Genomic DNA, 25700 nt, shown 5'->3' on the forward strand with positions numbered 1-25700 from the left:
CTCTTTCTGTAAATCATTGGCTCGCATCGTTACTCCATCAAAACACCATCTCGATCACCCTCCTGCCCATGATGTAATCCCCCTATGACGGCATAGAATCCCACCTTCGACGTCAACTTGCAATCATTGCTTTCCACTTCTCGTACTTAACCTCTCGCCCTTCCTCATCTGAGACCATTCCACATTCAAACAAACTCTTCAACAATAACTCAATCCCGAACCTCTTTCACATACCAAAAATCACAGCAATCATGCCTGAGGGACGTCAATCACCAGCTCCTGAGCAGCAGAGCGGCCGCCAGCAGCAAGATCCTCCTGCCTCTGGTCACGGAATCAACAAGACTGATGACAAGGACCCCAAGAGCCAGCTTGAGGCAAGAAAACCTCCAATTTCAATTTTGAACATGATGCTAACTATCTGCAGAACCTCTCATCGAACCCCAAGGGTATCACCGACGATATTGTGGATGAGAAATTCTCCAAGACCGAGAAGAAATAGTCAGTTATGCTAAAAGAAAAACCCCGATGAGGCAGTTTTAACATGGGAACAGAACAAATGATACGACGATGGTTATGAATTGATGGGCAAGGGAATGCATAGAACTAATAAACCACGACTGAAATAGTCGCTTCATTTGCAACACTGGCCGCATCTTAACTGTGACATGTCTGTAAATATATGTTCTTCATTTATAACCGAAGTACGAATCAGCCTGCAACAACATATTTCATTATGTGCCAAGAGATAGTCATTTTCATATGCTACGATTCTCTAACTGTTGGCTTTTATTTCGTTTGCAGGACCTATAATCACGATTGAGTGTGTTGGCAGAATTCATCGCGAATTTATTGATTGTGACATGCATAAAAGTCGTAACAATTCGTTAACTAGCAGGCTACAACAAGCCGTTACATGAATGTTTCCTCAGAGCTCAAGAAATACCCCATTGCTTCCTCATTACTTCACGTCTCCCCAATTTCGATAGCTTAGTGCTTCTCACCACCCTCAGGAGCGCTCACATTGGGAACGTTGTCGGCAGAGGCGGCAGGAACTGATGTTCCAAGACTGCCTTGACCAGCCTCGGGAGCGGCGGTACCGGAGGTCTTCTCCTTGCCGAAGACCTTCTCGAGACCAGCAGCCTTGTATGCGCTTCCACCGTGCTCCTCCTTCTTGAGATCAGCAAGGCGACGAGCCTCGGCGTGCACCTCTTGAACTTGTCGGCTGCCCTCGGTGTAGAACTCGGCGATCTTCTTGCCGGTGGGTGTGTTGGAGGCCTTCTCAAAGTAAGAGCTGAGGCCGAGCCAGAGGCTGTTGGCGCGCTGGGTGATACCATAGCTCTCATCGGTGGCCTTGGCTCGGTCGGTAGCGTGGTACTTCTGGTCGAGACCCTGGAGGGTAGAGAAGAAGCGGTTGGAGACGTTGTGAGCGGCATCGAGGTCGAGGGCACGCTGGATTGCGGCGTCGCCTACGACATAACCGTGCGCAAGGTACTCAGCCAGAATGCGGGCGCGGGGCTTCTCCTCTTGGGTGATCTCATCGGAGTCGCGGTCAGCGTTCTTGGTGGCTTGGTGGACATCGTCTTCGCCATCAGCGCCAGCGCTGGTGACCTCAAGATGGTTAGGACCGAGTTGGGTGTTGTTGAGGAGAAGAGCAGTCTTCTTGGCAGTCTCCTTCTCGAAGATAACCTCAGCGGACTTGGTCTCGCCTTCTTGGGTAACCTTGAGATCAGCGATCTTACCACTGGAGGACGTTAGCTGTGAAGCACGAAAGGTGAAGGCGAGAAAGAGCTTACCAGAAGCTGAAGAAGTCCTTAATCTCGCTGTCGCTAGTGGACGAAGCGATGTTCTTGACGTTGATAGTAGAGATGGCAGACATGATGAATGTGTGGTTGTGCGTGTTTGTGGTTTGGTGTGGTTAGTGAGGGGTATCAAGCTTGTTGTGTTGAAGGTTGAAGGTAGCAAAGGGCAAGCAAGTGTTTTTAAAGAGCAGGGTAAATAAAAAGCAGGAATGACGACACCGTGATAGATCGTGACGAGGCAACGAGGCAGTAGCAGTGTGTTAGCAGGAGCTTGTGTGGAGGCGGCTCCCTCTTTACCATTCCCATTCCCTCGAGCTCATACGCTTAACTCACTGCGGGGCACAGAGCGACGTCATCGACGGGTGCCATGTGTGATGGCGTGATGTACTTGATGAGAACTACATGACTTCACACACAGTATAGGTGATGCCACAAGTATCTTCTAGCAGCATCATGAATTGTTGAGATTGATCTCTTGGAGAACAGACTAGTAAGAGGGCTGTCAATGGTTGCCTTGCGTCGTCTCCTGTGGCGAGGTGATGAGACACTTCTCAGACCAAATCAAGTTGCAGAAGAATGATTTGCTTTCCGTCTTTCACATGTGAGGGACCCTTTCTTTTTCTTTTTCTTTTCTTGATATGATCGTCTTTGCATATGATCATCGAGGCTTATTTCGTTCGTTACCCTCTCAACATTATGCTCATAAGCCACACAAACAACACCACGAGATTTACTGTCTACGCGTCTTGATACGCGTCATGGAAAACTATATATCACAAGGTGGCCTTCATTCTGAGGCGTTTTCCTCTGTTCCTGCTTCTGGAACTTGCAACTGTGTCATTCGGAGACGCTTCATGTGTTGGGTTTAGCATCATTAATCTGGGCGCTAATACTCTCTCTGTACAGTAGTTCCCGTTCGGTGGGTTAGGTACCGTGAGTTGCTAATTTAATCTCCCCTTGGCGTATCAAAATGCTTAAGACAACTGACGTGTGATAAGATTGGATATTCATGGATGAATACACGGATACATACTTGTAGTATTTATCGACTCATCATACTCAATTAAAGTCAACTTACACCATTGAATTCAATTGCCTTTGCCAAATCATCTGCTCTTCAACACCGCCTTTGCTAGATTTTAACGCCAACTCATCCGTCTCCATCCCATCGCATCAACCCCTGTTCATCAAGCGCTGATGGATTTTTCCAGTGCGACTTCAATTTCCATCCTCATCAATTTGCAACAATCCTCGTTTGCGAACCTCGACTTAGTGGTTCGTTCGCAGGGAGAAAGCTCACGCTATTATCATGCCATGACATCTATTCCACTATGGCCAGCATTGCGTCGCATCATATATACCAACAACCTCATTATCACGCGACAACACCTCCTGTGATGCCTCGCCACTCTCTTTTAAACGCTTCCTCATATGGCAAAGTTGCTCCTTCAGCCCACTCTCCCGCTTCGTTAGACAAGCGTTGGGGGTCACACGCCAACTTGGCGATCGCTTCCATTGACAAGGGTCGTCATCATCCTTGCTCAGACGAAAAGACAGACTCATTCCCATCTTCTCAAGTGAGCAGAACGAAGGGGCAGTCTCACAGAACCAGGAGAAACTCAATGTTCCCGTGGCGCTCACTAAACAGCCAACGTTGCAGCCAATGTTGGAGTCATATTCGTATATCTCACTGCATTAAAGTATTGATTACGGGCTTTTCATGGCGCCCCTCTCGTATTTAAACGGGATCCTTCACGGGCTTCCAGGCGGTCAAAGCGGTTCTCGCCTCCCCCAGACCGCATTGATTGAAATTTGCAACCCTAGCCCAGTCACTATCAACTTCTAACCTTGAAAGGAGCACACTATAGGCAATTGTTTCGCGCCAAGGAAACAAACTAAAAAGAACCCATATTCCCAGTTTTGTTGGCCTCGCCCTCACCTCTCTGTTGGTGATTTCACCGCTCTCGTGCTCACCTTTTCACTCTTTCAAATATCGGCTGATTTCGCCTAGAGGAGGAGAGTAGTTTACAGATATCGTTTAAAAGTTTTTGATTTCGCAGGTTGGGAAAAGTAAAGGTACTTCAATTCTTGGAGTCTCTTTAGCAACTGAGCGCTAACAAAGAGACCAGAAACCTGCCATGCCTCTCGTTCCCAGCTCCGCACCGCTGCCCAGCAGCATGACCACCATTGCTTACTTGCGCGAGCAAGAAATCCTCAACATCGTTTACATCGGCCTGCTTGTCATCGAAGTTCTTATGGTTTTGGGCGTCATCACTATGGCTCTTGTCAAGCGAGTTAAAGTCAACCACCAACTCAAAACGATACGATCAGCAACCACTTCGGCAAAATACGCCCCCTACCACTTTGCGCATGCCGACACGGAAAAGACAATGTTATGACGATCCGAAAGATGACTAGAAAAGATACCAAGAAGAACGATAACCTCAGATTGGCGCTTCACCACTACCGCGCACGATTACTACGATCATTGCATTTTATTCCTTTGTTCACCAACATCAACACAACGTTACGGACTTTTTATTCCAGCATGACAAAGAGGAGAGGAGGCTGTTCATTATCTCGCATGGTTTCAAGGCGTAATGCGTTTGTTCACTTGCAGCGGAAGATATGATTTACGACTATATATACCCAGACTTTCTAGCTAATGCCATTTACGTTTTACGTTGCCTCTTTATCACCAAAACTGAAATATTGTAAAGCTGATGCTAACATCATCTTCTAAACTTGGAACCTCACTAGCTGCAGTGTTGCACTCATGGATCACGAAACAACCGTCATCGTGGCTCGCGTAACATTTTTGGCGACCGACCTAAAAGTCGGTGCCCTCACTGCAAGTTCTACCCCAGGCATGGCGAGAAAAAGGTATGCGAAGTCTTTGAGTTCCTGATGGGAGAAGACGAAATCGAAGCCTTTCTCGGAGGCTCAGAACGGAATTGGTGTGTGTGCCATCTAAATCGACAAGGGTTTCTCCCCAGCCGCGCCGCCCTCGGGGATGCTATGCGCGCTCGATTAATTCAGGAGCAACGCTGCGTACGCCTTTGTTGCGCCGGACCGAAGTTAACCATCTATGTGCATTGCGAAGAGTTTCGTGAGATGTTGCTCTGCAAAGGCGTTCCCATCGCGGTTGCGAACAGAAAGATTTAAGAGCTTACACATTATGATCCTTTTCCAGATTACGATGACGACTCTTTCGCAGCAAGAGTTGCTAGAGGCGAGGCGAGTATCTACGAAGCGTATTGGAACTGGGATTGCTCGTTGGCAAAGTTTGTGCATCCCAACCGTAAGTGTTTCAAAGGAAATATCAGTCCCAAGGAGATGGTCTAATGCATGCTTACGTCCAAGCCAAGACACAGCTATTACTCATAGTTTTTTTTACGGGCTGATCCCATGGATGTTTCAGGCTCAGATGAGTCGTGGAGTTTTGAGGTGAAAGCTCGATCATTCAATTCAGGGGTATGAATTCATCCGCCAGTATTCTGGACCATTCGTACACTTCTAGAAGGTGTCATGTCCGAGGCATTCTGTCAGAGAGAAAAGAGAGACACTGCCCGTTTATAAAGTCCTTGCTATTGTTTCGCTCACTATAGACACAGTCATTGAGTTGCTAATCTCATTTCGTGTTCTAACCATACACATCCACCTACTTGAAATAGCTTTTCGATGAATCTCCCGCTATTTGATGTTGAATGCTTTGAGTGAACCTTCGGATATAATGCGATTTCCATTGCACTAGCTGTATACTACAGCCCTTCTCTTTGTATCGAGTTTTACCGTCGCTGTATAATCCCAACAGAACTGTCTGAGAGGAGGTTTTGATAGAAGTAGGGAGCTGATATTTCCTGAATGGCGTTAATTACTCTTGTATATGATGACGAGCTCTATTCCTGGTGTGTTGTTTTCCAATTGTCTAGTTCTATTAACGATATTCAGGGGTTGTATTTTTCAAGCGCCACGTCGTCTATCTTCATATGGATTAATAGCAGCAGCATATGCATTAATGTTTGAAGTCGTTAAACATCAATTTTTAAGCCTTTTGTGAAACAAACAAGAAGTGAAGGGCCCATTAGTTGAATATTGGCACTGTTCTTCATCCTAAGTTGCGACCTATGCATTCGCATGCAGTGACGATGCACAATTCTAAGCCCAGTGTCCTTCCTATAAACTCAAGGAATAGTACCACTAGGTTTACTAAGTAGCCGTAAGTATGAGTACAGGCTTGCTTATGTGGTTTGGCCAGTATGGAAACCCGTCAAGTTTTCCTGCGGGAAAGAATTGCGGTGTTCACCACACATTCTGCAGAGGATCCCATAAACTTGGGAAAAGCTGGTCGAGGTAAGAAGACTCCGCCATTGCAAAGCTAGAAAAGTCCAAAACCTCTTCAGCACTCGAGTCTTCAGGCGGAGTCATGGCACGTAGCTTCTCAACAACATCCGCATGTTGGGCCAAACATATGTCACCCAAATCCCAAGCATTCTTCTCTTTGTGTTCACGAAGAGACGACAATAAGTCCGAGGCTATCTTTAATGAGCTGCTCTGAACCAATCCGGCTGTTGAGTTTTCTGTCTCCAGCGCGCATCGGAGAAGGAAGCTAACGGTTGTCGAAAATGCAAAAGCGCTGCTTGGCAACCAGCAATCAGCCAAATGTTCGGGCTGCAATTCCTGAGTCAAGATGAGAATGTCCTCTGCAGTTCTCCGGGCTTGCATATAACGGTTCAGTAGGCGGCTATCCTCTGTATCACGCACTCGCTTCTCAGCTTCAAGTTCGATTCTCTGCAATAAGAGTCTGACTGTCAGATATGACAGCCGAAGGTTGGCAGTACCAGGAATTGTTAGGTTGTTTCCACGAATGACGACCCGTCGGATCTCGTCACTTAGAGTCTCTATCCAATTATTCAGAGCTAACTCTAGATGTGTCGTATCTGTGGATTCATCTGAAAGGCTGAATTGATGGACATGTCTCAGGTGTAAGTCCAGAACCTCGGTCAAGCCAACAAGGGCAATATACACTGAAGCATTGAGAACCTGCTCTGAAGAATTTCCCTCTCCACAAAGGTGTTCGACGAGAGGCTGGGGCACATCGTTTAGAGTCGGAGAGATAAGCGGCGGGGTTCCATGTGAAAGACTCAGCCTGGCTACACCTTAGAGCTGCTAAAGGGGGGTTTGCGCATGGCATTTACGTACCATTTATCGTGGATCAACAGAGCCCACCATATCTTCATTCTTAGGTTCTTCTCAGACTGCGGTATTTCCCAGGATATTGGACTATGGTTGAGACCCAGTGAATGTGCCATAGAGACGGAAGACGCCAACAAGACGCCATTTCCTATCAGGGCAGTGACTTCGCGACCACCGATATTCAGAATCAAGGCTTCTATGGTGGATATTCCAGGAGATCTATGTATCTGGGAATAAGCTGCCTCAGTCGCAAGATTCCATATGAAGCGCCCGTCGGGACGTCGATGACGGGAAAGAATCGGAGAGCTATTCCAGAAGGTTATCGAGTGGGCATACAGGCCACTGAGAAGCGCCGGAGATATGGCAGATTTGTTCTCTCTATATTGCTTACGGAAATGTGCTTCATCAAGAAGAGGAAAGCAAGAATTGGCCTTGTGAAAATAACTGAGCGATGTTAGTAATCGTGGTACCAATCTGTCAAAGACTTACACGTCAACAAGATCGCTGGTAAAAGGCTCCAATATCTTCTCTATAAGCTGCAACCTTTCCTCTGCGAAAGTGAGGTTTGAATCCAACCCAACTGGTCGTTTCTGTACAGCAGTAAACAGCACAGGTCGAGACCTATTGCCTATGGCTGGCCTGATGATCCGTGAACCTCTTGAGGCACTGGGCATGGAAGATAGGTAATCCGACAAAACCTGGCTATCGGAAGTGACTGCTGGCCCAACTATGTGAAGATTATGCGGTTGCTCGTCATTTGAGCCCAATGCCAAAGGTGACTCCTCCGATTGAGCGTTTTGCTGGGCCCATTCCGTGCTTCTTGGCGCAGTGGGAGAGACGTGCGACGCTTGGTTCTCATGAGAGGTGGTGTTTCCCGACGCATTGTTAGACGCTGAAATCAAGGCTGATTCTACAACAGGCACTGGCTGCCCGATAGTAGAATTGTCTGAGATGGATACCGCTGGGGGGCCAGGTGCCAGGCTGATCTGACGGGAATTTCTAGCTGTCGACAGCCTTGCTTGTCTCCGACGCCGAGGAGTTTGAGAACTTGAGCGAGACTCCGTGGGAAAGATGCAATCCGTGCGGTGTGCCCGGCACATGAGACAACAGCTAGAAGATGCCTCGGACTGGCAGCGAGACTTGCGTTTTCGGCATGGAATACAGGCCGGCCGAAGATGAGACCTGTACGGCCGTTCATTAGAAGCTCCCTGTTCCATTTTGGTATCTGGTAGCCAGAATGGATGATGTCTCGCTGTGGTTGAATGTAGAATACTTTCCGCGGAGTGTGCTGAAGCTGGTGTTGATAAGAAGAATCAACTTCCCCGCGGGAAACTAGCGGCACATTCCGCGGGCAGTGCATATGCCAGTGTTAGTATAGGTAGGTCAAGTTGACTCTAAGAAAAACAACGAATGTATAACGAATCAATGGAAGTACTGTTGTTTATATTGTAATGAATATCTACTTGTATAAATCCAAAATGTCGAAACTACCACCTACCAACATCAATCATGTGATAAGTACCTATTGATAGCCAGGTCCCTTTTTCATGTTCCCCTACTATGCTCTTTTTCGCAGTCATAGACATGTGATATTGAAGGTTCGGCCGAGGAATTATGTGATTCGACATCTCGAGTCATCTCATGAGTAACCAAAATAGCACTATTGCCGTCGATTTTGTGTGGGAAGATATCCTCCGTGCTCTCATTCTTGGTATGTGCGCCGCCAATAGCTTGACTTGTCAATCCATATGCGGCGTTGCCTTTTGACTTGCTCGGTAGGTAGCCATACTTATGGTTCTGCCTGTAGCTTTTGAGCGGGATAGATCCTCCTGTCTTCTTGGAACTCCTCCATCTGTAGTAGTTGTTCGAACTTCTTCGGTTACTCGAGAGTCCCAAGGCATGGTTGAGCCAGGGGACCTTTTGAATGACCTGGCAAAGGCATTAGATTGTGGAACATACGATGAGAGAGGCCAATTCAACTTGAGACCATATCATGGGCTCGGCGAACTCATCTAGACACTGTTAGAAGCGGTGAAGAAGTTGTTTCACATGACTTACAGGTAGCATCGGGTCCAATTCGCGTGACAAAAATGATGTGAATAATCCAAGTGACGCAAACCCTTTCGTGGCAAGTTAAGGCTGTAACAGCAGAGAGTGACAACCTGCAATAAACCAAGGGATAATACGGCAATCAAGCCCAGCCTCTGTGCCACAGGAAGATGCAACCTCCGCATCGCAGGAATAGGTTGGACAAAGAGGAACAAGTGAGTACCCATATTAAATACAAACTGTTGAGGATTCGTCAATATACCAAGCTCTCGCACAGGTTTCTTTTGTAACTTACTGTGCACCACCATAGAACACGAAGATCAAGACACCATCCATGTGCTGGGCACGGTACTACTACATAAGCTGACATGACAGGTCGACATTGGAAGATAACAATGAGCGCTTCTTCTATAGCGTGCATTACTAGGAAGACAAGAAGGCATTTGTTAAGGATCCGAAGAACCAGGCTGAGGGTTGATTCGAAGATAAAGTACGGCGAATGACGATTTGGCACAGCCGATACCAAGGCTAAAGGTCGCGGACCATCCTGTCGTATACTATGCACAGTGGTTAGCAGAAGGATCCAGATTGTGGCGAACCAATCACTGACTCTGAGGAATTTCTCAAGATCTTGGTTCGACAATACTTTCATATGCTTCCCGAATCCCACTTTCACAGCTATTTCGTGTCAGTACTTTTCCTCCGTCATATTAAGTTGGACTGCGTGAAAATTACAGAGTATTGTGCATATACAGAGTCCTGTCAAGAATGCCTACCAATCCCGTGTTAGTGGTGCAAAAATACGTGAGACATGATCTCATAATCTGAGAAATATTACTCATGCCGCAGTAATCAAGTCTGCTACACTATCAGTCCTGTCGTTGCTGAGTTCTTCGAAATACTCCGGCCTTACAGTCATCTGTACCAATCGTCTTCAGGCTGGATCTGATCCATAGGCGAGTACCAATAAACGCAGAAGTAAGAGAAATGACTGCTATCGATGATGCGAGCAGTGCTCCTGGCAAGTCATCTCCCGCCATGACGGTATTGCTATGAGTCTTTTAGTTCCTTCTTTTTGTCAAATCTGCGGTTCTCTCTAGTTATAATTATGAGTCCTCTTGATGGCAGTGGCATTTGGCAGAAGGTTACAGGATGAAATGTCTGTTCCTCGAAGCTCAAAGCTGTTCTTCAGAAATATGAATACCTTTCACATTGCCAACGCTGCACCAAATCCGTCCAAATGAGCGAGGAGCTGGACACAAGCTCCTGTGAGAGAATGGCAGACAGCTGTGCTGGTTGGAATAACAGTAGTGGTAAACAAGTCGCTAAGCTTCGTCCTCTCACGTCTTGTGATTTCTGATAGAATGTAGTGACAGAACACCGGGGAACAAGGCCATATAAGTCGCAACTCAATCAGCCTTTCCGTCTCCGTTTTGATGCTAAAGACTTCAGAGTCAACTTATATCACTAAAGAGCATGGTATCGCGCCAATTTATCTATACAATGATCTGACCTAAGGGGCAGCTATCTACATAAACCGCCAATGGGAAATGCCTGGGGGGACAAGGGGCCGTTCATAGCAGCAACTAATAAGCGGTATGGTATCTGGCACTGGTAAGGAGACCAAAATAGTACACGGTCGCAAAGACGAGGATGATGCGCCTGTTAGTCAATATCCAAAAGAAGACGCCGTTATGGTGGTGGTTGTTTAAGTTTCAGCCACAAGAGCCCGTTGGTTTTGGTACCAATACAAGCATCCCCAGAATGTCTCTTGTGGTGTTGGTCGTCCCCCATGCTTCAATTGGGTTGTATAGTGACACATTGATGGGGAGACCCGAAATCTTCTAGTCTGGCGAAGCCATTCTTCCGGTACGCGTTCTACCTGCGAGTCAGGCGCCAGGCTCAGCGACTGACAATGGGCACCTGTCATTTCTGTTATAGGTATGAAACTTTAACACAAGATCACAATACCTAATGAACACAACGTTGAATTCTATCGACGAATTTGATGCTTTTTTATCACAAAGCAAACTTAGGGGAGCACTGAGAGGGTGGGCTGATCCCAGTGTAGATATAGCTGAAGACAAGGTTGCTGAGTCTTGACGGCTTGGAGACAAGCCACGCCTATCACCAGGAACCAGCGTACCTACGTGTCTAGCTGCAACACGAATATACAGGGCTGTAACAGGCCAGTAAGTCGCCAAATCTGGGTTTGATGCACATTCTTGGCATTAGAGTATAAAATGGCTGCCTTCCAAGCCAAGTGAATCCCCGGGATCTTCCTGACGTCGTTTTCTGCAGGCCCGGTCAGCTTCCACGGTAGTCATGTTCTTGAGTCAAGGCATTACACTTGTTGTTTGATGAGCTGCTTTATCATAAGTTGAAGAAGATTCCTTATTAACTAGTGTAACTCGTTTTCATGTCGAATCTGTTCACAAGCACAGTGATCCTCAGAGCATGTAAGCATTCCTAGAGAAGTCAAGCTTCGCGTACTAATCAAGCAATAACTCGCTTCTAAGATCGACGAAAGTGATTGAATTTCTATAACATTGTTACTGGTTGTCAGATCAGTCATATCCAGTCAGATGTGGGAACATCACACGCCCCATAGTCGCAACATGATCGACCTCATTCCCCAGATATCGTCGGACGATACTCAGCGGGAGAGCGGGCTCTATGGGATGAGATATCAGAGTAAAGTCCCCTTGCAGAAGGGTTTCGCAATACGTAGGTACTCCTAATTTACAATCAGGGGTAGACTGAGTTCAAATTATTGAACACCAAACATCACCAGCTCGTTGCGAGGACCACTCGGTCAAAGAGAGGCTCAGAAAGGACAAGCCAGGGAAATGGACTGAGCAGTGGTTTTATAGCGTGATTACTACCGTGAAACCCTGCAAAGCCGTCGGGTAGGACTCTAGATTGTGCCCTTTGATAATCTTGGTAGTGGCAACTGGCCCTGGACCTCATTATCTCATCCTACCATTATCCATAGCATCTCAAGCTAGACCATATCAGCCTTCGGAACCACCCAGAGCGTTAGTCTCGGGGGAATTACAGCCTGCTGATCATTGTTTTGGGACCAATGTATAAAGCCCTTGAGTTGCCACTGTGAACAGTAGAGAATCTATTGCACGAACGCGCGGAATAAGGCCGCCTCCAATATCTCAAGCAACCACATTCCTTTGCTTAGACTATATATACAACCATTGGGTGCTACTAATCACAACACCCCCTCTCTACACTGGGCGACAACGCCCGGAATTCTTCCGTAGTATAGTGGTCAGTATGCAAGCTTGTCACGCTTGAGACCCGGGTTCAATTCCCGGCGGGAGAGATCCAGCCATCTGCGATACGCAGGTCCTTCCTTTTTGCTTGATGAACAAGTGGAACGTTGTTGAAGTTAGGGGTTACTGCAGTCGCCGGGTGCGTGGCTCCGGAGAGTGAAACAGCTGCTAGAGAATACTAACTCTATTGTTTTTGTTACTAAAGGGAAGTCTTGATATATAAGCTCTATAAAAACTTCTCAAGAGATTTGGCCGTGTCAGTAATTGTCTGCTCGACACTGTAAAAGTCTTGTCCTGTCACTTTGACTGCCTTCGATGCATCAAGAACTCTTTCCTCAGGAAACTTGTAGCCGGGAAAGTATCCCTGCCCAGGAGTTCCAGCCTTGATAATGTCTTGTCTCTCCGGATATACTTTACGAAGAACATCTGCAGCAGCCTGGGGAGGAACAAGTCCTGAAGCCAACAGGAATCGCTCCCCGTTTGCCTTGTCGGGGTGGTCGACGCTGAAGACAGCAACTCGTGCAATATCACGAACGTCAACATAGCCAGGATTTGGTGTCAATGGCTTGGGGATCTCTTGACCCGAAAGTATCTGCCAGATGAAGGCAGTTGTTCCGCCGATCTTGGAGATGGACTCAAGGCCGGGTTGTGGTCCCATAACAAAACTTCGGCGACATCGTTAGATTTGCTTGATGAATGGGCAGTGTCTCCGGGGATAACTTACACTGGATTGAGAGCAGTCATAGTGAAAGAGGGACTTTTTTTCGTCGCGGAACTTTCCAAAAGCTCTCTCACTTGCCACCTTACTCGCAGCATAGATCAAAAGGCTGGGTGACTCTTTTCCGAGCTTCTTAACAGCTGCCAAAGCTTCATCATTCCAATCTGCTTCTGTAAACCTAGCAGGTGCTTCTTTGCTGCCGTTCGTGATAGAGGCAATAGAGGACATAAGCACAACCGATTTGACGGATGACTCGGTGATGGCAGACTCGAGAACACCCAGCGTCCCTTGAATAGCAACTTCAAGGACAGGTTCGGGGTCCGTAAAGCTGAGACTCACTCCAGCAGCAAGATGTGCAATAGCATGAACACCTGATATTGTGAGACTCAAGTCCTCGTAGAGAGAAGAGACACTTACCCTTGACCGCAGAATCGAAGGCACCTGGCGCGACAATGTCTGGGACTACGACAATTTGAAGATCTTCGTCATATGAAGACAGAGCCCTGACTAGGGGATCTGCTGAAGACTTTGAGCGAACAGTTCCACGAACAGCATAGCCTGCCTTGAGAAAAGCTTCGATGACGGGCCCGGCAATATAGCCATTCGCACCGGTCACCAGGACAATTGGTTTGCTGGACATGATTAATCAAGAATGAATATAGATATATAGTTGAAGAGTGCTGAGATTATTCTCATGGTTTTTGACGATCTCATGAAAGACCATCCTGCCCCTTTTTATGTCCCTCTTACAATGTATAGGTACTGACAAATATCGATACTCTTAGCTCGTGAGGCTACAACAAGCTTACAGGACATCCGGACCTGGCCGTAAGAATGCCGATTGAAAGTTGAATGGACACAAGCATCTTTTACGTCACCATTGGCGCTTCGGCCTTGAAGCAGCGTGCACAAAAAATTGTTGGTGGAATAGGATGAGAATCCCGGGAACGCTTCATGATGTGTAAGTACACTAATTGTTGGGTTCACTGGAGAAGTCAGGGCATTAAGGACGATTACTGATCACCCGAGACTTCGTCAATGGCTAACAAGTTTCATCAAGCCTCTAGCACAACGCATGGTAATATGCGAATCGGAGGTCTTAGTAAATAGAAAATATTTTGAATTGAGCCGTTTCCGTTTTGAGGGCACTGGAATTACTGATCTTAAATCTTATCGCTTGATGTTCTGCCAAGCGGGGCCTCAAGCACTCATATGGAGGGGACTGACTGTATGCTTGGGCCTCGATTACTTGCAGCATGATACAGAACATGGAAACACGAGACTGATATGCTATACCGAAAGATAGCTGATTTGTTTGAATGTTAATCGAGTCGATCAGAAACTTCCTCGACTAATACGCCGCGAGAGATGCTCCAGAGTCGTTATATAAGCTGGGAGAAAAGAAAATTCGGGGTCCTCGATCCTAAGTGACAAAAGCAATGTGGTTAACTTGGCCTTAGTTCAGAATACATTTGCTGAGCTCATTTTGACACCCATATTGAGTAAGGTCTGAAGTTTTCTGCTCAGGGACAAGTGGTGACACGCACGTGACCTCGCGACTTTTTGTGCTAACCGTATGACGCAACCGGGCAATCACTCACACCAAGTTTGCGTCAAGTTGCGCGCTCACAAGTCGTCACCTTAGGGTCAATTTGCATCATGACACCAAAATGGTAGGTCGCAAACGTCCTGTGGCAAGGGCTAGCGCTCGGAGGGGAGCTGCAGCTTCAGTGCCAACTGGCGGAGAGATCTACCAGGATATGCTCGCTGAAGCTGGTGTGAATTCACAGGATCGGTCATCACCAGAACGACCCTTGAAGCGACGTCGTGCTGGGCCAAGCAGAGTAATATCGGAACCAGGAAAGACATCAGAAGCAGCGTCAAGGCAACAAGAACCAGGCAAAGAACCTCCAGCGCAAGTCACGGACAAGGAAGAAGACGATGACGATGAAGACGAGGACATTGAGTTTGAAGATGTTGCCTTGCCCCAGCCAACGATGCAGACTATGGAACTAGAATCCGACGATGATGATTATGATGAGGACATCATGTTCGAGGATGTGGACTTCACAGCACCTCTCCAAGATTTAGGCAAACCCGAAGAGCCAAAGTCGTTAGAGCTCAATCTGACAGCGCATCAATCATCTACAGCTCAAGTAAAGAAGGCTGCCGAGAGGCGCAGACCAATCAGCAGAGAGGAACGCAAGATACGGATGGATATACACAAAACACATCTTCTGTGTCTGCTGTCACACGCTGCACGTCGCAATCATTGGTGTAATGATGGCAAAGTACAAGACTATCTGCGACCGCATTTAACGGACAAGACAGTCAACTACCTCACCCCTGGCGCACACCTTCCACAATTTGGAAGAACCGAGAGTCTGAAGACTGGCCTCAAGCAGGCAGAGGGTGTGTGGAAGACGAAGTATGAGGTTACCGAAAGGGGTCTAAGGCGTGCTCTGTGGGCGGAAGACCCAGAACAACTGAAAGATGTAAGTCCAGCGCACGATCGAGAGGTCTCGACTGACAGATTCACAGTATGAACCGCCAGATGATATGGAAAGCTGCTTAGATCGTGACGATTTCCGAGAAGCAGCAAGAAAGCTACAAGGATCTAGAGATGTTGGAGCACAGCTGTATTGCGCCCTTCTACGAAGTGTTGGCGTACAGGCACGTTTGGTGTGCTCTCTACAACCTCTGGCATGTACATCTGGAGCCCCATCAATGCCGAAACCGAAGCAAAAGCCGAAAAAGCGCTCGACAATAGAAGAGAAAAATGCACAAGTACGGGCTACGATGGCCAAGTACCAAGAGATGGCCAGTGCTGGATATGGTACACCTTCTGGCAGTTCTTCAGCACGTCGAAGGTTGGGGCATCCAAATGCAACATCATATAACTTTACACCAGCGATATCTCCCCCGAAACCTCAGCCAACGTTTGAAATTCGCAAACGAATAAAAGAATCCTCATATCCTGTGTACTGGGTCGAGATCCTTGATGTTGGACATCAGAAGTGGCAACCGGTAGATGCTGTGGTTACTCATACTTTTTGGAAGCCTAAAGCCTTGGAGCCACCCATTACTGATAAGGAGAATTTCCTTTCCTACGTGGTAGCATTTGATGAGGATGGGACTGCAAGAGACGTAACAAGGAGGTATGCGAAGGCTTATACAGCAAAGACCCGAAGATCGAGAATCGACACTGCTTGCGAAGGCGGGGATGTTTGGTGGAGACGGGTCATGAAGCTTTACGGCCGCCGGCGGCGGACAGATCTCGATCAAATTGAGGATAACGAACTCGTAGGTATCGAGGCGAGAGAGCCTATGCCAAGGAATGTACAGGACTTTAAAGACCATCCAGTCTTTGCGCTTGAACGACATCTTCGACGACATGAGGTTCTTGTTCCTGGGGCTACACCTTCCGGAACAGTTGCTGCAGGTAGTAAAGCACCGCTGGAGAAGATCTACCGGCGGAAAGATGTCCGGATTGCGAGAAGTGCAGATAAATGGTATCGTCTGGGGCGGGAAGTTAAGCCACTGGAAATACCTGTCAAATGGCTACCTAAAAAAGCGAAACCAAAGAACCTTCTGGATGATGACCAAGATGAGGATGCCCAAGGAGATGCCGGGACACCTATCTACACCGAGGACCAGACAGAACTCTATGAACCACCCCCAGTGCGGAATGGCATGGTACCGAAGAACAAGTTTGGAAATATCGATGTTTATGTACCAAGCATGATTCCCAAAGGAGGCGCTCACATTATCCACGAGCATGCAGCGCGAGCAGCGTTTATGGCCGGAGTTGACTACGCACCCGCTCTCACCGGCTTCTCGTTCAAGGGACGACATGGCACAGCCGTGTTAACTGGCATAGTGGTCGCAAAAGAGTATGAAGAAGCTGTGCGAACTATAATTGATAGTCTGGGTGATCTCGAGCAAGAGGTAGAGGATGAGCGAAGACGGCACCGCACACTCAAGGCTTGGAGGAAGTTCATGATGGCGTTACGTATTAGAGAACAGATTTGGAGCGGTGTGGACGCAGATGAAAGAAAGGCAGCGGATGATAAAGCGGCTAAAGAGGCACAGCTGGACCAAGAGATTGAGGATGCGCCGAGCGATGTTACTGAAGAGTTTGACATGGCAGATGATGACGATATGGGCGGAGGGTTTTTGGTGGAATAGTGTTAGAGTGAAGAATAAAGGCACATCAATGTCATTTTCCGCAACAGGGCAGTGTTGGCGACGCGCGTTGGCTTGTATATTGAAGGATCGTTGCAATCAGTACGGGGTCTCATATACGGCGGCAACCGGCATTCCATCGGTACGATTTTGAGTACCCGCGCCGAGAAACGGAGGCGGACGCGGAGACTATGATATGTTCCAGGTGATGTAGTATTACGAAAATGAGGCTGTACAGCTTCCAAGTTCTGTGGTTATTTGTGACACATGTACCTTGGCACTTTTCTCAACATGTTCAGCATCTACTAAGTTAGGTGTCTAGAAGACCGGCAAGAGTGAAGCGTGGAGGACCTCATCACCAAGCTCATTCAAGAACAGAGCCTACGCTCCAAGACTCTTTGTTCGACTACAACAAGTATCTTCCTGCTCTTTGGAAGGGTTGGCATCGGTGTTTTGTCTTCTAGAGGAAAGCAACACAGCCTAGGACAAGATGATATCAACATGCCTTGGTGCTTACAAGATGGTCATTCTGAGGCTCTGAAGCCTGTACATCATGTTTGAGGATTAACATCGCCAACGCTGTCACACCAAGTCGGAAGAGGCCCCGGGGAACAAGGAAAACATCAGACTTCGATATAGAGTGTCAAAACAAGGTCGACAAAAGGTATCGTAAACTTGTACTAGATTACTCATGTCTTTTATTATTTAGGATCAGGGTCTTGATTTCTTTCCTACCCTAAGAGACGCATCCCTTTTCTGGGACCCCTAAATCACTATAATCGGGCACCGAGGTTTAGATATTTGCCAAGTGCAGAACGCGACGCTACAAGGGTTGGCATTCTCGGCTGACAGCGTCGACTTGTATAATCGGCGTGATTTTTGACCCGAACTCCCGACGCGAGCTTCGTTTCATTGTCAACGGAACCAATTCCTTCATGCGAGCAGATTCTCATTGGATGAATATTTGTCTTATCATTTTCATGGTCCTCGCGTATTGCTCTGAATCGGTTGCCTATCTGGATCTAGTTCGTTGCGTGTCGAGGAAAAGGAAGAATCATAGATTCAAATATCGCAGCATCGATCCATGGCATGACAGGTGGGCCGCGTGTCGAACAGCACAGCCGAGATGAGTGGATAGTAAATGGACAATGCTGGATGATTGCTGATGCTGATGTTGCTGCAGGATATACATAAAACAAGGGAGGGGAAAGAGAAAATGTTGCAATTGGGCCTCGTTTATAAAATCGTATTCCGTACTCCGTATATCGTAAATACAAACCCAATTCTGCGGGCCGCTCGCTAACAAGGTATTCGTAGGTTTATGTCGTCGCAATAATGCTACTCCAGGACGGAACGGAGCAAAGTTAGTTACGGATTCTCGTCCAGTAATCCAGGGGTGTCAGTTGTTTCCCCAGATGAGATTCTCCGTCTTCAATGTTAACCAGTCAGTATTATCAGTCTTCATATCATGGAAGAATCAAGGACCATAGATCCTGATCGATATCTGTGCCTTGAATTATTTAGACTGCTGGGGGGGGGGGGGGGGGGGCTTCAAGTTCAAGATCGAAACTGCCCAGTGCTGATGACTGGCTGTCTCGGCTCCGAGGAGTCAAATGTAGGGGCCCGGGCACTTTAGGGAGTGGCCTTAGGGGCTGTCTCTTGGTGCAGCTTACCTACCTTAGTGTCTGGAGGTGTTACTTTAAATCAGCCTCGACACCTCGTCATTGAACTAGCCTGTGAACTTAATTAACTCCATTTCATCCAACCTTACGATGCAGAGGATACATCGCCATCATCACTTTACTTCTCCGAATCAATTCTTTATGAAATACACACAGCAAAAGGTATCATTAACCTATGCCAAGTTACCTAAGTCTCTTGTCCCTTAGGATCGAGGTGCGGGCAAACCGCGTTCCTGTCCTGTTTCATCCCCAGTCACCATCATCATGACTTTCATCAAACAGGTCGGCACCCTGATGGGCAAGAATTTCCGTATTCTTTTAATGCGCCATCTTGCACTATGCATCTGGATGGCCTTCATCTTGCCCATCTTCTTGGCCGCGCTCTTTAGTTTTACAAAGAACCTCCTGGTGCCTCCAGCAGAATTCGGTATAGGCAAGCCAACACCACTTATCGACCTCGGCGATGCCGTTAAGAAAGCAAGCAATAGTGGACGTAAGAAATTGGTCCTCGTCAACAACAATTTCACGGAAGGGAATATTGGTCGGGTGTTCAGCACCGTGACGCAACAATTCCAAGATGCTGCCGAGTCTGCAGACGTCAACTTTGAGGTTATCTCTATCGAACGTGAACAGGACTTGAGGGCAGAATGCCCTAGTAACTTGCGGGGATTGACAAGATGCTTTGGTGCTATCGTCATGCTTTCTTCGCCTGATCAAGGCCCTGGGGGCCTTTGGAACTATACCATTCGGGCTGATGGAGACTTTAGTCGCGCAGGCACAAAATTCGAAATCACCAAATCGAACGACCAGCAGATCTATTTAATCCCGCTTCAACACTCCGTCGACAGAGCTATTTCCCTTGCCAATAGTTCAAGTACCAACGACCTCAATGGCACTCAAGAATACCCCTACACCACCTTGACCCCTGAGGAGCGTGACAGACAGATTCGTACACAATTCCAAAAGGTCATAAGGGGCTGGATGGGTGTCGCATTTCTGGGAACCGTTGTCTGGATCACATATCATCTTACTGGTTTCATTGCTACAGAACGCGAAAGTGGCATGTCCACATTGATCGATGCTATGATGCCGGTACGAAAACCGTGGCTAGCCATGGTTGCCAGGATTGTTGCGCACCACCTTTCATTCTCTCTCATCTACCTGCCAGCATGGATACTTGGCTCCATTATTGTTCGCGGTGGTGTTTTCGCCAGGACCAGCGTTGGTATCGTCCTCGTTTTCCACGTTCTCACTGGCCTTGCGTTCTCCTCTATATCCATGTTGTTCGCATCCTTCTTCCGAAAGGCCCAGCTGAGTGGTATTACCGCCATCCTGGTTGTCGCCCTACTCGGAATTCTTTCGCAAACCATCTCTTCTCCTGGTACTGTCCCTGTCGCCGTTCTGTCGATCTTCTTCACCCCTTGCGCCTTCGTGTTCTTTATCAGCAACATGGCATGGTTCGAGGAGCAGGAAATTCCGACCGACTTGCTGAAAGCGGCACCTAAGAGCCCGTCAAAGCTCCCAGGCATTGTTATCTGGATATTCTTGATCATCCAGATATTTGCTTATCCATTGATTGGGGCGTTTATCGAGCATGCTCTGTATAGCAATGAAACGTCAGGTCGAAAAATGTTGCATAACCAAGCCGATGTGGACCAAATTGGAAGCAATGCTGTGCAATTGCGACAATTCTCAAAGAAGTACAAACCTAGCATCTTTTCAAGATTGTTCCGCCGAGGCCCCAATAAGAAGCCGCCTGTTCTCGCCGTCAACGGGCTGGATCTCGATATTGGCCAGGGGCAAATTGTCGCACTTTTGGGTGCCAATGGCAGTGGAAAGAGCACCACGCTCGATGCTATTGCAGGCATGAACAAATTGACGAGTGGATCGATTAAAATCGACGGCAGAGGTGGCCTTGGTATCGCTCCCCAAAAGAACGTGCTCTGGGACGACTTGACAGTGGAAGAGCACATTAGAATCTTCAATCACCTAAAGGCTCCCAACGCCAGGGCTACCACACAAGAGATTGAAGATCTGATCAGATCCGTCGATCTCTATAAAAAGCGAAAGGCTTTTGCAAAGACTCTTTCGGGTGGTCAGAAGCGCAAGCTCCAACTGGGACTAATGTTGACGGGAGGAAGCGCTGTGTGTTGCGTTGACGAAGTCAGCAGTGGCATTGATCCACTGTCGAGACGAAAGCTTTGGGACATCATTCTGGCTGAGCGTGGTAGACGCACGATGATTTTGACCACCCACTTTTTGGACGAGGCTGATCTTCTTGCCGACCATATCGCCATTCTTTCCAAGGGAACTCTGCGTGCAGAAGGCTCCTCAGTGGCCTTGAAGGACAACATGGGCGGCGGTTACAGAGTTCATGTTCCCAAGGACATTGGGATTCGAGAAACCCCAGACATTGATCAAGTTACAAAGAAGGATGCCTTCGACCTTATCACATACACTGCTCCCACCTCGCAGCTCGCAGCTGTTGTCATTAAGAGTCTTGAAGCTGCTGGTATCAAAGAATATCGCTTCTCGGGCCCGACTATCGAGGATGTTTTCCTCCAGGTTGCCGAGGAGATCAGAGACGAAGAAGCGTTCCGCAACGCAAACCACCCCTTGTCTGTCCCATCATCCGAAAAGGTCGCCTTCAAAGAGAAGGAAGGCGAAAATCCAGGGTTGGCGCTTACAAATGGACAACGAGTCGGATATTTGAAACAAAGTTTGATTCTATTCCGCAAACGCCTAACTATTCTAAAGCGGAATCGATTTTTGTATCTGCTAGCCTTTCTTCTTCCAATCTTCGCTGGCGGATTGACTTCCCTTTTTATCATTAACAAAAGCACGACAAGTTGCGTGCCAGGGAAGCAATACTCCAAAGGTGCTCAAAGACTAAACGTGTTCGATCAAAGGGAAGGAGGAGACAACATTACACTGCGCCTCTTAGCTGGGCCAAGATCAAAGTTGAGCACTGACTTGTTCAGCCTCATAAATCCCATGTTGAAGGGTAACGCTGGAAGTGAAACCCAAAGGGGGTTCGACATGAACGCTCTTAGCTTGGTCGACACTTTCCAGCAATTCAAAGACAAGATCGAGACGGATCGAAAGAACATCACCGGAGGAATCTGGCTGGGCAATGATGAGCAAGGTCCTACATTTGCATGGGTCGCTAATCTCGCCATCGGGGTGCCTATATTCGCGCAGCAGATGCTGGATGTCGTATTGTCCAACGTCACTATCGCAACGTCTTGGGCTCCTTTTGAACTACCCGTGAGTGACACGACGGGTAGTTCACTTCAAATGATTGTATACATGTCAATCGCTCTCTCAGTCTATCCTGCATTTTTTGCACTCTACCCAAGCAATGAGCGGCGCAAGTTCATCCGCGGTTTACAATACTCCAATGGTGTTCGGCCGTTACCACTCTGGATAGCCTACCTCCTATTTGATCTAATCATTGCCCTGGTCAGCACAGCAATCGTGGTGGCGATATGGGCTTGTGTCTCCGATATCTGGTTCAACATTGGTTACGTCTTCCTCGTCTTGTTCCTATACGGAATAGCTTCGACACTCTTTGCGTACCTTGTCTCCCTCTTCACCAAGACGCAACTCGGAACGTACGCATGGGCAGCGGCGAGCCAGACTCTCATTCTTGTCGTCTACATCATTGCGTACATGTCGGTGTTGACTTACTCGCCCGTGACAAAGGTTGACAGCTCCTTGCGCCTTGTTCACTTTATCATATCCGCATTCGCCCCCATTGGCTCAGCACTGAAGGCTCTTTTCATCTCTACAAACCTCTTTTCTACGGCATGTGATGGCAATAGCCTGACCGAAAACCCAAGCGGCATCTTGTACTATGGTGGACCCATTCTGTACCTCATCCTTCAATCACTCATCTTCTTTGGTCTTTTGATTTGGCTCGATACTGGCACAGCGGGAGCCTCACTCCGAGGTCTCTTCCGGAGAGGGGACAAAGCCGAATCAGATGAGGAACATGTTGATGAAGACATCATTGATGAGCGCGAGAAAGTCACTCGCAATGAGGGGCATGAGCATGGTCTCCGAGTTATGCACCTGACGAAGAGCTTCCGCGACAACATAGCTGTTGACAACGTCACCTTCGGTATCAAGCGTGGTGAAGTTTTTGCTCTACTTGGTCCGAATGGTGCAGGAAAATCAACAACTATTTCTCTCATCAGAGGTGATATCAAGCCGGACCGAAATGGAGGCGATGTGTTGGTGGAAGATATATCCGTCAACAAGAACCTGGCAGGTGCTAGAGCTAACCTGGGCGTCTGCCCTCAGTTCGATGCTATGGATCAGATGACGGTACGAGAGCATCTCGAATTCTACGCCAAGATCAGAGGTGTCACCGACATCGAACACAACGTGCGGGCTGTCATGCAGGCGGTAGGGCTCGAGTCATTCTCTACACGGATGGCGCATGCTCTATCTGGGGGCAACAAACGAAAACTGAGTTTGGGAATCGCTCTGATGGGCAATCCCACTGTTGTGCTTCTGGATGAGCCTTCATCTGGTCTCGATGCTGCTTCAAAGCGTGTTATGTGGAGAACACTCGAGGCGACAGTCCCTGGAAGATCAATTCTTCTCACGACACACAGCATGGAGGAAGCAGATGCATTGGCTGGTCGTGCTGGTATTCTTGCTCGAAGGATGCTTGCTCTGGGAACGCCAGATAACCTTCGACATCGCTTCGGCGACGCCTTGCATATTCACCTTGTCGCCAAAAGCGCCCCTCGTACTACTCAAGAGGAGATGGACCGAATGACAAACTGGATTCGGCAAACTTTACCCTCAGCCGATGTTGATGAGAAAACATACCATGGCCAGATCCGCTTTTCAGTGCGCGCTGGCCAAGTCCTCGCAGCAACTTCTGGTCGTAAGGAGGAAGAGATCACAAGCGACCGAGAGGTTGATCTGAGCCAGAGTGCCATTGGACACCTAGTAGTGTTGCTGGAGGAGAACAAGGTAGAACTCGGCGTGGGTCACTACAGTGTCATGCCAACAACGCTGGACCAGGTTTTCTTGACTATCGTCGGACAACACAACGTGAAGGAAGAGAACTCAGAAGAGAAGAAGCAAAGCATTTGGCGCAAAATCTGGATGTTTGGGAGATCGTAACTAGTGCATTTTCATTAGGCTGCGGTGTTTGGCGTTGAGGTTTTATTGAGGCCCTGAACCGATCGATACGAACGTACAGCTTCCATACGGTTTGTACAACTGGGCCTGCCTGGTCAATACTCAGGGAGCAAGCAAACATGAGACTTTAGAAGAGGGTGCTACAATAGACTCAGTAAAGACTCCCCTAAACTTAGACTAAATCGACTAAGTATTTTCATCACTTAGGATAAAGGTCTCAAATTTTCTTGCCTCCACCTGTTATTGTACCTACCTTCAGTATCAGCAGTATGGTGGCCACGACAGTCATCCAGCCAGTTCATATGGTCAAGTTCCGCATTCAACTCGCTGGCGAGGGACAGCGAACATAACCATTTTATTCCATGGGCTTGTTCTGCTTTGCTACGGCTGCTTTCTCTTCTTTCTTTTCTTTTTCTTTTTCTTTCTTGGCAAAGTTCAGTGAAAGTCTTCCTATCATGTATTTGTTCAAGATATAGCTCCTGAACATTCACTTTTCCTGCCATAGAACATGCACAGGTCGAAAACCATCAAAGGACTTGGAGAACAACAACGTCTTGCTTGTTTGCCTGCCTGTATTGTTCACATCAATGTTACCATTACAGATATCTTGTTCTGGTACGCTATTAACAAAGGAGCTTCAGAACACCACTCAAACATGTTTATGACTTACAAGTATATATATATATATATCGAGTGCTTCAGCATAACCAGAAACCCAACAGTTCCAACCACAATTTACACATCAACACACTAACAACAGTTTCAGAAACTAAATTGTCAGCTAACTCTTAAAACAACAAATCACTACCACATCAACAATATGTGCTACCGAAGCATCACTCACACTATGCACTGCGATGCACGGCCTGTCATTTCCGATGGTAGCAAAGTCTACACTGACCCGTTCGCCTCTCCCCTCCCATGCAGCTGTGGCCCTGAGCATTTCGTGCCAAGTTACCTTCGATGCGAGGATCATGGTTGCTGTATGAAGAAGGTCAGAATGAATTGGTGTCCTCACGTCGCTGATTGCAACGAGGTCTACGAGGTTCATCGCTATGTCCAGTCTTATCGTCAACCACGAAATATCTGGGGTCACAGTGACACGCACGGCGACAGCTTCGATTCTCTATGGAGCCTTCCCATGATGCAGGAGAAGAAAAAGACTTGGAAATATGCTCCGAATTTGGAGAAATGTCTCTTCACTGGAAAGATTCCACACTTGACGGCTGTCCCGCCTCCTTTTTGCAAAGCTGTTGAGAACCTGGCCAACATTGGCCGTCTTATTGTCCAGACACAAGCTCAGTTGGGTGCTCTTCGCAATAACGCTGCTGTTGGAAGAATCTGGCACGATTATTTCCACGGAGAAGCTTGCTCTCGTGTGCTTAATGAGTGGGAGTGCCCACAACAAGGACCTATCGTAGATGCAGAACTGCTTGTAGAGGAAAAGGCTAAGGACCTCGTGAAGCAGAAGGAAATCTTCAACACATGCTGGACCTTCATTCAGGGCATTGTGCTTTGTCACCAAGTAGGCAAAGACCTTATGATCCAGAATGTACCAGTTGTTTGGGATCTGTAGAAAGGACCTGGGTTGTCCGCTTAGGGTGTCTGTCTGGTGGTTGAATTT

The 25700-nt window shown here is 47.7% G+C and overlaps 10 protein-coding genes and 1 non-coding gene across 13 annotated transcripts; 6 read left to right on the plus strand and 5 right to left on the minus strand.

The window, feature by feature from the left end:
* Window positions 1–821: 821 nt before the first annotated feature.
* Window positions 822–3492, minus strand: FVEG_02326 (hypothetical protein). 2 transcript variants are annotated; one of them, XM_018889563.1, is made up of 3 exons: window positions 2833–2873; window positions 1794–2782; window positions 822–1741 (listed from the first exon to the last, which is right to left on the minus strand). In XM_018889563.1, the coding sequence occupies exons 2-3, from the start codon at window positions 1874–1876 to the stop codon at window positions 988–990; spliced, it is 837 nt and encodes a 278-aa protein (XP_018745739.1). In that variant the 5' UTR covers window positions 1877–2782; window positions 2833–2873; the 3' UTR covers window positions 822–987. The 2 variants fall into 2 exon arrangements, with proteins under 2 accessions (XP_018745739.1, XP_018745738.1); XM_018889562.1 differs by having other exon boundaries at window positions 1794–3492.
* FVEG_15031 (hypothetical protein) lies at window positions 3131–3541 on the plus strand (the record flags this gene model as incomplete). Its single annotated transcript, XM_018904124.1, has 1 exon — window positions 3131–3541. One exon carries the CDS (start codon window positions 3131–3133, stop codon window positions 3539–3541), a length of 411 nt encoding a protein of 136 aa, XP_018745737.1.
* Window positions 3542–3937: 396 nt separating this feature from the next.
* On the plus strand, window positions 3938–4198 carry FVEG_02325 (hypothetical protein; the record flags this gene model as incomplete). Its single annotated transcript, XM_018889561.1, has 1 exon — window positions 3938–4198. The coding sequence occupies one exon, from the start codon at window positions 3938–3940 to the stop codon at window positions 4196–4198; it is 261 nt and encodes an 86-aa protein (XP_018745736.1).
* Window positions 4199–5957: 1759 nt separating this feature from the next.
* On the minus strand, window positions 5958–8291 carry FVEG_15030 (hypothetical protein). Its single transcript, XM_018904123.1, has 3 exons — window positions 7485–8291; window positions 7002–7439; window positions 5958–6948 (listed from the first exon to the last, which is right to left on the minus strand). Exons 1-3 carry the CDS (start codon window positions 8210–8212, stop codon window positions 6102–6104), a joined length of 2013 nt encoding a protein of 670 aa, XP_018745735.1. The 5' UTR covers window positions 8213–8291; the 3' UTR covers window positions 5958–6101.
* A 249-nt stretch (window positions 8292–8540) lies between these two features.
* Window positions 8541–9062, minus strand: FVEG_15029 (hypothetical protein; the record flags this gene model as incomplete). Its single annotated transcript, XM_018904122.1, has 3 exons — window positions 8541–8924; window positions 8955–9014; window positions 9054–9062. 3 exons carry the CDS (start codon window positions 9060–9062, stop codon window positions 8541–8543), a joined length of 453 nt encoding a protein of 150 aa, XP_018745734.1.
* Window positions 9063–9490: 428 nt separating this feature from the next.
* On the minus strand, window positions 9491–10084 carry FVEG_15028 (hypothetical protein; the record flags this gene model as incomplete). Its single annotated transcript, XM_018904121.1, has 3 exons — window positions 9491–9601; window positions 9655–9722; window positions 9958–10084. 3 exons carry the CDS (start codon window positions 10082–10084, stop codon window positions 9491–9493), a joined length of 306 nt encoding a protein of 101 aa, XP_018745733.1.
* Window positions 10085–12309: 2225 nt separating this feature from the next.
* Window positions 12310–12381, plus strand: FVEG_15027. The gene has a single exon. It is a non-coding gene; the product is annotated as a tRNA-Asp (tRNA).
* Window positions 12382–12557: 176 nt separating this feature from the next.
* On the minus strand, window positions 12558–13689 carry FVEG_02323 (hypothetical protein; the record flags this gene model as incomplete). Its single annotated transcript, XM_018889560.1, has 3 exons — window positions 12558–12996; window positions 13090–13420; window positions 13467–13689. 3 exons carry the CDS (start codon window positions 13687–13689, stop codon window positions 12558–12560), a joined length of 993 nt encoding a protein of 330 aa, XP_018745732.1.
* A 970-nt stretch (window positions 13690–14659) lies between these two features.
* FVEG_02322 (hypothetical protein) lies at window positions 14660–17498 on the plus strand. 2 transcript variants are annotated; one of them, XM_018889559.1, is made up of 3 exons: window positions 14660–14722; window positions 14840–15544; window positions 15591–17498. In XM_018889559.1, the coding sequence occupies exons 1-3, from the start codon at window positions 14720–14722 to the stop codon at window positions 17235–17237; spliced, it is 2355 nt and encodes a 784-aa protein (XP_018745731.1). In that variant the 5' UTR covers window positions 14660–14719; the 3' UTR covers window positions 17238–17498. The 2 variants fall into 2 exon arrangements, with proteins under 2 accessions (XP_018745731.1, XP_018745730.1); XM_018889558.1 differs by having other exon boundaries at window positions 14660–15544.
* A 1682-nt stretch (window positions 17499–19180) lies between these two features.
* Window positions 19181–24058, plus strand: FVEG_02321 (hypothetical protein; the record flags this gene model as incomplete). Its single annotated transcript, XM_018889557.1, has 1 exon — window positions 19181–24058. One exon carries the CDS (start codon window positions 19181–19183, stop codon window positions 24056–24058), a length of 4878 nt encoding a protein of 1625 aa, XP_018745729.1.
* An 865-nt stretch (window positions 24059–24923) lies between these two features.
* FVEG_02320 (hypothetical protein) lies at window positions 24924–25652 on the plus strand (the record flags this gene model as incomplete). The annotated part of the gene is made up of 1 exon (XM_018889556.1): window positions 24924–25652. The coding sequence occupies one exon, from the start codon at window positions 24924–24926 to the stop codon at window positions 25650–25652; it is 729 nt and encodes a 242-aa protein (XP_018745728.1).
* Between the last annotated feature and the right edge of the window lie 48 nt (window positions 25653–25700).

This window comes from Fusarium verticillioides, chromosome 6 (assembly GCF_000149555.1).
Source record: "Fusarium verticillioides 7600 chromosome 6, whole genome shotgun sequence".
Taxonomy (NCBI): Eukaryota; Fungi; Ascomycota; class Sordariomycetes; order Hypocreales; family Nectriaceae; genus Fusarium; species Fusarium verticillioides.

Coding starts and splice junctions, on each gene's coding strand:
- FVEG_02326 (XM_018889562.1), bottom strand. CDS start 1,876: ATGTCTGCCATCTCTACTATCAACGTCAAGAACATCGCTTCGTCCACT. Junction 1,742..1,793: donor AAGGACTTCTTCAGCTTCTG/GTAAGCTCTTTC, acceptor AACGTCCTCCAG/TGGTAAGATCGCTGATCTCA.
- FVEG_15030 (XM_018904123.1), bottom strand. CDS start 8,212: ATGGAACAGGGAGCTTCTAATGAACGGCCGTACAGGTCTCATCTTCGG. Junction 7,440..7,484: donor ACCAGCGATCTTGTTGACGT/GTAAGTCTTTGA, acceptor AACATCGCTCAG/TTATTTTCACAAGGCCAATT. Junction 6,949..7,001: donor CTGTTGATCCACGATAAATG/GTACGTAAATGC, acceptor AGGTGTAGCCAG/GCTGAGTCTTTCACATGGAA.
- FVEG_02322 (XM_018889558.1), top strand. CDS start 14,720: ATGGTAGGTCGCAAACGTCCTGTGGCAAGGGCTAGCGCTCGGAGGGGA. Junction 15,545..15,590: donor ACCCAGAACAACTGAAAGAT/GTAAGTCCAGCG, acceptor ACAGATTCACAG/TATGAACCGCCAGATGATAT.